This window comes from Nothoprocta perdicaria, unplaced genomic scaffold (genome assembly GCF_003342845.1).
Source record: "Nothoprocta perdicaria isolate Ctin4 unplaced genomic scaffold, notPer1 scaffold_14, whole genome shotgun sequence".
NCBI classification, from domain to species: domain Eukaryota; kingdom Metazoa; phylum Chordata; class Aves; order Tinamiformes; family Tinamidae; genus Nothoprocta; species Nothoprocta perdicaria.
Genome location: NW_020454538.1, coordinates 7,692,327 through 7,704,408, shown reverse-complemented (window position 1 = coordinate 7,704,408; position 12,082 = coordinate 7,692,327). Strand labels below are relative to the sequence as shown.

Here is a 12,082-nt window from a genome sequence, read left to right as displayed (position 1 = left end):
CAAAGCTGCTTTCTTACATAGCTGGGTTGCTAAGTACGGATATGTTACCAAAGATAGTGGAGCTGGTAGTTCTTCTCCTGTATTAGTCCTGCACAATCTCCCGTGATGATGCTTTATTTTTCCCCACTTCTCTCTGCCCCAAATCAGATTAGGGTTGCCTCTGCACCCCAGCTTATTCTGAAAAGAGAATCCTAAAATGCAAGAAACTCAGTTTTTAAACATCTCTGATCATTTGTAAACATCTGTGTTACTTTTAACAGGGTATTCAGATCCAGCTTCACAGTGTTTAGTAGTCCAAGAGCATGTACTTTGCAAACTTGCTAATGTTATCAAGGACAGAGTTGCCAGATGCTTGAAAACCTGCCTAAACCCACAAGTCTGAGCACAAAGTTCTGCCTGGTAGAAAACATTCATTAGTAGTGCTCTTGTGCAGCTGATGAGAAGCCAGAGCCCTCAGCTCTGTACAAGTGTTGGGTGGTGTTGAAGGAAACATAGCCACCACAGTGGTGGTGACCAAAGTCTCCAGCCTCTCAGCTGCAAGTGTCCCCATTCTCAAGCAGCTTTACTGCCTCTGTCACACAGGATTGCAGTTTTGCTTTTTAGTGCTTCTACAACCCTTAATAAGCATAATGAACCCTTACTGATCAAATCCCATTGATTCTTCTATTGATTGCTACAGTCAGCATGGAGTTAGCATTCAGCAAGGTCCAGGCTCTCTGCAATGACTGAGTGTTGCAGAGGAGTTAATCAGCTCTGCTGGGCAGCTCTTGCAGAGAGACACTTGGACATCCAGCTTGGCTGAGAAAGTTTCCAGACACACACCAGACTCACGTGCTGTCCCTGCTCCATCCTCAGCTCATCTTCACTCCAGGTCTGGTCTGTCAGCTGCCTTCAGTAGCTAAAAGGATGATGAAGTAGAGAAAAGACGTGTTATATTTTCAGATAACTGCATCAGGAAGTCTGTCAGGCAAACCTTTTAATCATGAGAATAGTGTAACTGAGTAATGCAGGAGAAATTGTGGCATGCCTATCACAGGAGACCCATGAGTGACAGGCTGGCATCTGTCTGGAGCTGAAACTACCTTAGTAGAGCAAATAGACGGATGACATCTGGGTTCCTGTTTTTCAATGATATTATTGACATTTTAAAGCCTTCAGAAGAGCTTGTGTCTCTCATTAGCTGTAGACACAGCATGTGGCTCACCAGGGTTTTGAGTTTTTTTGTGTTAGAGTGATAGCTCAATAAGCACCACAAGAAAGGCTGCTGCGTAGCAGAGTAGCAGGAGAATCCAAAGTTACTGTAACTACTACTCTCTTTAGAAATAGCAAGGTCATAGTAGGAATGATATAATGATGTCTTGGGCCAAATACTCTTGACAAATGCTGAGAATTTAGACAACAACAATTACAAGAACCTTGAAATGAAAGAAAAGCAAGCATAAAAATATACCATCTAGAGAAAAGTTCTGAGAAGGGAGAGGCTAACTTTGAATAACTGAAGAGGCAGAAAAGATCACTTATTTTCTTCAGTTCAAAAGGAACAAAAAGTGTGAAATTTCTCTTACGTGTCAGAGCAAACTTGGTGAATTTCAGAAAAACTTGGGCAAGAACCAAACAGGCAAAGAAAGTGAAGGAATCTTTAACCTGGAGGCATTCAAGGTTATATTAGTCATCTTTCTATAAGTCATCTTTTTATGGATAATGAGAGGAAACACATCATTTTCCCTTTGGCAATACTGACTCACTAGAGGGAAAAAAATAAAAAACAAAAACAAAGAAAAAGTCCAAAACCAAATCTGACCAGAGAAATGCATATATTCTTGCCTTCTCTAAGTTACAAGCTACCAGATACAACATACATACATACAATACATCAGTATTCTTTAGTTGTACTTGAGTGTATCTCTTAGGTACCGAGTCATCCTTTCCAGTGGATTTCATGCTGCACAATAGGGTATTCAGTGATGGATTAAAAATTGTATCTATTTCTGGCTTGAATTTTACTGATTTCTCCTCATCACATAACTTAGTTATTGCAATTTTTTATTTAAATTTTCTGTTGAACAGAATGTTTAAATAAAAAGTTTAAAGTTTAAAAGTTTTAAAGTTTAAATATAAAGTTTAAATAAAAAGGCCCTTTTTTTCCAAATTTTTTTAAATTTTTGGCTGAAGAGCTCATGTGAATATTTCAAACAGTGAAGTTTTTGTAAATCACTTGAAAACTATAATGAGTTCATCATTGCCCATGATACTGATTCCAGCCCATAATTTAAAGAAGAATTTTTTGAAGAGATGGATTATGAATGGCTTCATAATATATGTAACAAAGATAAGTATATTGATGCTTATTATGCTTGTCCATCAGCATCACGCTTCCTGTTTCTCACAGGCATGTGTATAAACACAAACTATTTCCCAGTCAGATGAACAAAACTCAAATCTTATAAGTGTATACAAACACAATGCAACCAGACTCTAAATTACTACTTGCAGATATTTTCTGGCATCACCTCTGTTCTGTTCACTGCCCTGTTTTATGCTGCTGGAAAGAAAATTTGGGGCCTTGCCTGACTTTGCTGGAGCTTTGCCACTCAGAAATTTATTTTTAGGAGCAGGTGATAGCACAAACTGTGCTGCTCCAGAGGTGCTGGAGTGTGGAAGGCTGGGACACTTGGTAAATCAAAAAGCAGAGTGTTTGTATATGTGAAAATTGGTGTGATGAGATGAAGCAGGCACAGGGCACAACAAACTACAAGAGCAGAAAAGCAGAGTCTAGAAGGCTTGAAAACCACTGGTGCAACAGAACAGGCCCATTAAGCTGTTCCTCTTCAATGAAGTCTGCAGGGACACGGTCTCGTAATCAACCTGCAACAGCTGGAACTTGCATTGCATTTTAGTTAATAAAAGGTGATGTTTATTTTGTATTGCATCACGTAAATACATGCCATTTGTAAGTATTAATGATTAACAATTCATTTCATTGCGTGATTTGTCAATATATCAGTTATTTTCATTGCGTGCTAATGCATTTTTATTTTGTGTTTCAGTTTGTTCCCTTATTTTTTTATAGAGTACTTAAAGATCACATAGTGAACTAACATTATGCTGCAGAACAACTGACATAGCAGAGTTCTCCAGAAGTTTTCTGTTATAATAATTTGTTTTCTGAACACACTGTTGCCCCAGCTTTGAAAGCAGTAGTAATGTTGGGGAAGTGGTTAGTGGACGTCTTCAAATTTCTCCCCATGGTTGTACTAGAACATGATGTTCATCTAAATGCCAAAGAACTGAATTGTTACTAGAATTCCTTAGATGGGAAAAAATGGAGACTTAAGTGAAATTCATTCAGAAGTGTGAAAAGTGTGCAGTGATTTTTTCCCTACTTCTTCTGCCATAGGAGCTTGCATCATGATAAAGCACAGGACACAGGCATCATTTACTTGCAGCACTTTTGCAACAAGACTGAGGGAGTGATAGTAATAAACAGCATGATATTTTCCAGCTCTCTGAGAGAAAAATGGCATGGTATATCTCATTTTTACAAGAACTATTAAATGTCACTGTGCAATTTAAAAGTACTTTGTCCAGTTACAGAAAAACTGCTTGATTTTTGCAATGTTATAAGCTACATGCATTCATATAACTGTCACCTACGTTTTTGCTCTATTTCTCCTTAATTGCAAATTGATGCATATTGGTAAAGCAGATGATATATCATGATATAGATTCCAGAGATAAACACTCAGACCTACATAAAAGTGTCCTAGTTATGTAGAGGTGTCTGGCTCTTCTGGTCGGGAAACCAAAGCGACTGACAGAACCGACCACCCTAATACCTTTCTGGTTTACTGGCAATAGAAAACTATATACTTTTAACCATGGACAAATTGATCACTAGCTTTGGGCAGACTTTAATTATATTTGAGAAATTGATGGAACATTTTGGGGCTCTCCTTTCCCATCTCCTCGCTTCTGCCTGACAGTGGTGTGCTTTTTCACAGGATGACTCAGAGAAAAAGGTGAGAAAGTATTTTGAGACATAGTTCAGAAAATTAAAAGAAAGACTAGTCTAAAGGCATAAGTGAAGAAATATGTTAAAGGGATGTTGCAGAAAATAGGAAATGTATTACAAAAGAAAAATTTCTAACATATATATATATGAAGGGCTCTGCTGTATTTGCACCTACCCAGCACTTTCCAGTGAAGAGATCCCTGGTGTAGAGTGCTGATGCTTGCCTAACCTTTCTGCAGGGAGGGCATGGCTGTAGATGGCAGTGTGGAGATGTGTGTTCAGTATTTCACAGAATCACAGAATGGTTGAGGTTGGAAGGGACCTCTAGAGAACATCTAGTCCAACTGTTTCAGTTAGACCATCACCCACCAACCTGTTCCCAGGCCCTGTTCCCAGGTTGGTGGGTGATGCTCTAACTCCTGGATCCTGGCACAGGGTTTATGGCTGGCCCTTTGGCCACAGTCATTTCCGCTTATGAGAGGCAGGTGCTGAGACGACAGGGAAGCAGACTAGCAGATTTTTGGCATACTAGCAAAATGTACAGGCATATATGTGTGTTTAGTTTCCTCCCTTTTGGATCCCTCTGGGAAGGGGTGCTTCTGAGTTGTTACACATCTTATTGGAGGCTCTCTTGCACTTCTCTTCCTTCCTTATTTCTGGACTCAAGATTTTCCATGTTACTCCCTGAGCTTCATTTACCCATCCAGATTGTGTCTTGGTTTTCCTATTTGTTTCCTTAATGAGTAGTACTACTTGTTGACTTTTTCTATTGCACAATACAGGAACTTGAATAACAAAGATATGCACAGAAGCATGTACATTGATTCCCCCAGGCAAGCTATTTTAAGCTTTTACAAATGTTTTGTGAAATGCAACAATCAGTGAGGGTTAAAGTTGAAATTGCAGTTTATCTTTTTGAAGATGCCTCTCTGTGCTTTTACTTAAGAGACATATTTCTTATATTGTAAGAATATGTAGAATTGCCCTCTGTAGAATCAAAAATTGTGTCAAAACCCTAGAAGGATGAGGAGTAAAGGACAGACGGGGAGTTTCCATTCAGTTCAGCAAGTTGTGTGAGAAAAAAAAAAAAAAAAAAGATGTAAAATCAATAGTCTATGTGAATAATTTATATTGTTGCTAATCTTTTTCATAAATCATCTCACCATTATGATCTGACCTTACCACTTCAAAGACCCAATTTTCTTGGAAACTTCCAACTGCAAGGAGGAGTTGGTGGTACCAAAGGGAACGTGGTGCTGAAAGCTGAGAAATGAGAAGTTGGGAAGGAAGAGGGAGTCATTGATCCATCTGTTTAGAATTGTGGTGGTACTGCAGGATTGTGCGCTGCTTTATTTCAGTCTTACTGTGAAACATAGCCACAGGTTTGTTTTTGTTTGTTTGCTTAGATTTCCTTCCATTCAAAATGGTTGTGTCAGTGATTTCACTTCTAAGAAATCTGAAAGCAAATATGAAAACAAAGCAAAAAGCAGCAAGTCCCCATGTAAGAACTCAGGAAGAAGTAGTGGAGAAATCAGACAGAATTCAAAATATTGTTGCTCTCTAAACAACAAATCAAGTGGAAATGAAAATAAATTGAATAAATACACATTTGTTTGTTTGCGGATTACATTTCCATGAGAGCAGTGAAAGCCCACAGAGCCCTGCAGTTCAACAATAAAACATCAGCTTGGCACAGAATGAGAAAACGCTGTTTTATCATTTTCTGGAAAGAGATGAAAGTTCTGTTTTAAAAATATTAATTTGTTAAACTTGCTGCATCTGCTTCAGAATTTGTTCATTTGCTTGTTCACTCCCCCATGCCTACTGAGAGTATCTGTCTTTCTGTTGTCAGTTATGACAGTCCAACTTAGTGATTGGACTTAGCTACAAAATGAATTAAATCAATAATCAACTGATCTGCTGTTAAATAGCACGTGATGATCTTCTGCTCAGCTATTTTTATGTTTTTACAGACTCTGTTATTCACAGAGTACTAGCTATTAACCATAAAACTGTCCTCTGCTATCAGACTTCATATGTGGCAAATTGTTAACAATTTTGATTGAAAAAAAAAAAGATTATTGCTTATTTTTAATATTTTTAACAAATTTTTCTTCAGTTTACTTTAAAAAAGGGCTTTCTTGCTCATCCATTTTGACATTACTCTTTCTGAAGTCTGTTTAAAATGGTTAAAGTTCTAAAGAATGCTTAATTTCTTTTTTAAATAAAGAGGAAATGCTTATTCCATATGTATAATGTGCGCAGGAGTCCTACAGAAGCTCATAGTATGTTTGTAAAGTTTATGCACCTCCACCTTCACAAATCTCATTTATGCAGGTACAAATCACCATTGCTTGATCACCAAATTGGGATCGGATCTGGGAGAAGCTGCTTATGTCTTCAGCTCTGTATTTGTTGCAATTCAACTCAAGTCTTAAGGCTGTATCAGTGTGAATTGTTTATAGTGAATTGTTTCCTGTTTCCCTTTTGTTTTTAATGCAATTACAGCCTTGATCAGTTGTAAACGTGAAAGGAAAATGAAAAATGAATAATTCAGTATTCAAGTATATAAACACTATGTTTTAAATAGCCTCCGTAGAAAACCAATGTCAGGATAGAGGGGATGAGTTTAGAACTTTATGCTTAGCTCTCAAATATCTCATGTGAAAGCAGCAGTGCGAATCCCACCCAGGTGGGGATGTGTTAGCGGGCTGACTAGGAACAGGCTGCAAGCGTCCAAGTGCTTTCCTCAGGAAATGCCTCAGTAGAGACATGTACTTTTCTCATCCTATTCTCTCCGCTGCCTTTAATGAACCTTTGACTGACCACGGGAAAGCTCGGCCTCCCAAGGCTCTCGTGTTTGTACCTGCTGTAACTCCTGATCACTGGGTGCTCTTGCAGCAGGGAGGACCAAAGAAAGCTTGGGGAAGCAGCTAAGCAGCACAGACTGCTGTAGGACCCCATGTTTATGTGGGAAACCTGGGAAGTAATGGAAATTGCATGTTTTCAGTGGCTTTGTTTCACAGGTAGCTAGAATCTTCATTCAGAACCAGCTTGCTTTTGATTCTTTTCTTTTTTATCCCTTTCCTCCTCTTGCCCTTCCCTCCAGCAGTTCAGTTTTGGTTTTGGTTTTATTTTTTTTTTACTAAGGGTCAAATTACTCTGGTTATAAATATGGTTATAAATATTTGGGTTTTTAATGATGCTGATGCTTCTGTCCCATGTAACTGCTGAAGCAATGTCACAGTGCAGAAAACTATTTTATTCTCAAATTTTTCATTATTCTCATGTCACTGAGGATGTAGATGGCAGTGAAGGATCTTGAGACCATGTCCATTGGGTCAAGAACAGAGCTGCAGGTTATCTGCCTTTCTCATTGACATCAAAGACTTTTATTGAAGTTCTTTCTTTCCACTTTTGTTTATTTTTTTTTTCATTCCCAGGCCAAACAGATAAGTCTCAAACTCTCAAACTGAGCAAAGATAAGGGGGGTTAGTCCTAGAGTGGCAGCTGCAGCCTCTAGATTTGTCTCAAGTCAATAAGTTGTAAGGAATAAAACAACAGTGGGAGACCTTGGCTTTGGAGGCTACAGACCTCTGGAGGTCCAGACCAAGTTATAGGTATGGACTTCATCATCACAATGATGATAATAATATCATATTCATATTATGAATAAAAGTATAACAATTTCACAGAACAAAGTTGCAGCTTCATTTTCCTGACAGATCTACCTATTTGTACTGTTTTTATAGTAGCTGTCTTTCAATAACTCACCCTTTTCCTGGGACATGATCTGACATTTACTTAATATGCTGTCACATTAGATATGCTGAGGCCAATCTATTAATTGATCCATCTCAGTGTCTTCCCTCTGGCACCAATCCGTTCATAATACATCAGAAACAGATAAAACTGATCCAAACAAAAGTCAAGACTGAGTTATATCACAGCCATGTAAGAACTTTTATTGGCTAGAGTTTCAGGTTTTTACTTTCCCTTTAACTAGCTTTATCTAGTAGCTCTGTTCTACATCCTTTATCAAGATATGCAATGTAGGTTGTGACATATGGTAGACTTAACAAATAATTTAAATCACACATGGCATTCTTCTACAGCAAATACAAGTTCAAGTGATATTAGTTGAACTCTGAATGAGTCAGAGAATGCTAAGGATATTCATAAGTGTTGGTCCTTTTTGTGTCTCACAGATGACAACTAGTGTTAAAGAAATACTGTGACTAAACAATAGAAGGTGAGAAGAGTCGATGGTGATTGCCCTGGACTATTCCTGCTTGGGAGTCAGGGCTCTATCGTGCTACACAAGCAGGTCAAAATCTTGGTCTCTTTCTTGCAGGATTCATTTGTAGGTTTTATATCAAAATCTAACTTTGAGCCTATTCTTTGTGGAGCTTAATTTAGGGCTTCTTTGAAAGGGATCTGCAAAAAAGCAAGCAAGCAAGTTTGTTACCAATAAAAGTAAATATATTATGTAAAATATATGCAAATAAACTATGTTAATATGTAAATAAACTCATTAAGATATCAGGTAGCAAGGAATTAAACAGGAGTAAGAGAAGTGGGAAGTTGTAGCTGTACCAAGAGGTGCAGATAAGTTCTCGCATTGGGTTGTCAGGCCCATTCACAAAAGGCATTAATGGTTCTTCATCATCATAGAGAAGATTTGGTTCAGTGACAAATCTAAAAAGAGAGTAACATGTAAGGTACATGATTCCAGACTGGAGCTCTACCATTCGACTGAAAAACAATTTCAAATATAGAGAATCCAGACACAATTTTTGAATGTGACAGGATGATTTATGAGATGTGTTAAAGCTATTTTTTTTTTCTGTTTACTAAATCTCTTTCCTTCTGCCTCTGGATAATATGCATTCCTTCCCAGAATATTTCTCCTGCTTGTTACTCATGCTCATTGGCTTGTGATCGTCAGGTTGTTCAGTAGTTTGGGCTTCTAGAGTTTGACAAAACAGTCCTGATGATTTCAAGAGTCCATAGTCCATATTTCAGAGCATACATTTCCAGGTTTTCCTATTACACTGAGAAAGAATAAGTTTTAAGAATTTTTGATTAGGAGATAAAGGGTGTCACACAGAGAGCTGGGGTTTGCTTCAGCTCCATGTGGTGAATGACCCAGGCAGGTCTGTGGGGTGAGGCCAAGGCTGAAGTCTGCATGGAAGTACTCGGTGAAGCAGTTTCAATTCTTTGTGTTATTAAAATGCTACTGAATGCTTTTAGATGAGCTAATAATCACCAGGCAAGAAGTATTTATGTTTTCATGATGTGCAACTCTTTCAAGTTGGCTGGAGCATTTATAATAAATTTCTAAATTGACTTCTTTCCTGTGTCTGTTCTGTTTTTACAGCTCAGTAAAATCAGAAACATTCCAATAGGACCTGTATTTCATTTTCAGTTGTTTTTTACGCTTGTCTTTAGCATGAAAGAAGTATATTTTATAGAGCTGTTTCTACCATAAGCCCCAGTAAACTTAGAAATGATTCAGATTTTTGGCATTTTTTCCTTGTTTATTGTTTAATCTGTAAATCGCAGAGCTTGTAACTAGTGTGATGCAGATGCCTCTAGCTATGACAGTTTGCTCATTTGTTAAAGACAGGTGCACAACATTACCAAAGACTGCCACATTTTTGTCTGTGCATTTTGAGAGTTACCTCTCCGAATATTGCAGTAAAAAAAAAAAAAAAAAAAAAAAGAAAATCTGCCTCATTTCCAGAAATCCCAAGCAGCTGCAAGAGGCAGTAGTTAAGTCCTGTGAGTTGAAGACACCGCGGTCCCTCCGCTCGCTCTTTTTGCTCCTGCAATTGGGAACTGCAGTCAGAAGACTCTCAGCACCACCAAGATTGCAGATCCGTGCTGTCCTGCCAGGAGCTTGGTCTGCATGTCTGGGTCATAGAGGCTCCTGGAAGGACCAAGGATTCATGTGTTTTCATGCACTTTGTAGACACTCCATCTTGCAGTCATTGACAGCACTTACTGTATTTGGTTAAAAATTGCTCCATACCACCCTTTTTTCTTTCAAGTAGTTCTTGATGTTTCCTTTTCTCTGACTTTTGTCCCTGTCCTATCTGTAATGCCATTCCCTTTGTTTTTTATTCACAGAGTGGTTTACAGACCTACTGCTTCCTGGTGTTCGCTGCCATCTGCTCGGCAGGAGCCACCTACCTGTTCTTTGTCCTGCCTGAAACCAAAAACAAGACACTTAATGAGATCAGCCAGGCATTTGCCAAAAAGAATAAAGTATCTTTAGAAATGCAAGAAATGAACCACTATCCAGCAGAAAGGAAATCAAGCGCAGAACAAGAATCAAACTTCACTTCTCCTATGGACAAGGTGGAAGCCAAGACTGGAATTGTGTAAAACGTGAATGTGTTTTGAGGAGGGGGAGAGAAGCATACTCCTCTAACCCAATATGTTTATGGCAGTGCACACCTTATATTTTAACATTACAGCATGAACTGCTTCCTCCTTGAGTATGTTGTGTGTTTAAAGTGAGTGTGAGTGAATTTGCTAGCAGCGAGGGTGATTCCAGAGGAAACACGAGGCTGGCATAGCAGCAGCCAGTTAATTAAATTGGAGCCAGCATTTTTCGGGATACCTGCAAGGTGGGTGCAGCAGTAAGTGACCTGGGAATCTGGACTCGGGGAAGGGAATGGGAGGTGAACTGCAAGCACACGTTGGCCGAGCACCTCAGTGCAGCAATGGTTGGGGGTGTGTGGTTGTCAAGGAGGAGGCAGCAGGAACCAGGGCTGCTAAAAATCAATCCAGACAAACCTGAAATAGTATCAGTTTGCCTTTTTCCATGTTTCCCAATAGCAATATGACTTGCACATTAGATTAGAGAGACTAGAGGACTTGAAAGACCACTGGTGACACTCCCATGCGTCCCATTCCTTTTCCAACTCTTCTGACTTTTTTTGTTGCTTTTCAGTTGCTTCAGCTGAACACCGCCCAGCTTCTTATAAATGGAAAATTCTCAAAGGTTTTCCTCATCTAGGTGTTAAGTAGGGTTGCCTGGATTGATGAGACTGCATTTCTGGTTTATTTTTGTAAGGCTAGTTACGGAAGCCTTGATGTGAAAAGAAAAACTAAACTTCATGGCGAAGAGCAAGAACTGTAGTAGTAGGTAACAGAGTGCATCATTCAAAAACAAAAAAACCCACCAAGTTTCCCAGCCTGTTGCAGCTGCTAAAACATTTCTGGGGCAGAGGGAAGGGAGAAAGGGTTTTTTTACCTTTTCTTCAAGCTCTTCTTGAAACACAAGATTTATGAGCCAAAATTTCCCTGTAACCCAATGAAATACCATTTTTAACACAAAGACCTTCAAATTAATTTGAAGATCTAATCTTCAATTAAGATTCCAATATTTGTTTAAGCACTTATTTTCCTGCGGGCATTAGATTGTGAAGCACTGTGTCTAATTTATTTTTCTTAGTTTCTAAGCTACTTAATGCATTGGAAAACTTTTTCAGTCTGCTTCATTTCATGGTAGAAAGATTTAGCAGACTGTCTGGGGTTATGTGGGCTGTCTGGGGTTACATGATCCATTTTCTTCCACTTGGGATTTCTTTAGGCAGATCATCCTTCTGGTTCATAACTGCAATAGTTTTTTCTTGACTCTTTTAAGTACCTGGATGCTGAGAACTCCAATAGGTACTTTTAAATCAAAAAAGCTATTACTTTAAGTGAAAAGTCAGTAAGTCTTGGAGTTGGTCTCTGTTAGAAGTGAGGTCTAATCAGCAAGTGCAGCCTTTATGGAGAGCCAACCGCTTCCATAAGGCATATGCAGAAATGCAGAAACCCATAAATTTGGGATGTTTTGAATATGTGTATATGTAAATATATATGTACACATATATACATCCCTATGTATGTGTGTGTGTACATATATGCGTGTGTGTATGCGTGTAGTGGAGAATAGCTTTCCAATACTTGTATTTTTTTCAGATTTTCCTGAATTTAAGATGTTTATTATTTTGTTTTACATTGTAAGTAAAAATCAGAGAATCTAATGTTCATCTATTACTGCTGAATGATATG

The 12,082-nt window shown here is 38.5% G+C and overlaps 1 protein-coding gene across 3 annotated transcripts in view; it reads left to right on the top strand.

The window, feature by feature from the left end:
• SLC2A9 (solute carrier family 2 member 9) overlaps nucleotides 1-11,853 on the top strand; it is a 106,527-nt gene extending 94,674 nt beyond the window's left edge. For 2 of the 3 annotated variants that reach the window (XM_026034190.1, XM_026034191.1), the window contains exon 14: nucleotides 10,145-11,853. In XM_026034190.1, coding sequence (XP_025889975.1) covers nucleotides 10,145-10,402 — 258 coding nt within the window. In that variant the 3' untranslated portion in view covers nucleotides 10,403-11,853. Of the gene's footprint in view, nucleotides 1-6,349; nucleotides 6,487-10,144 lie in introns of those variants that run through there. The other variant, XM_026034192.1, reaches the window with a different exon arrangement.
• Nucleotides 11,854-12,082: the final 229 nt, after the last annotated feature.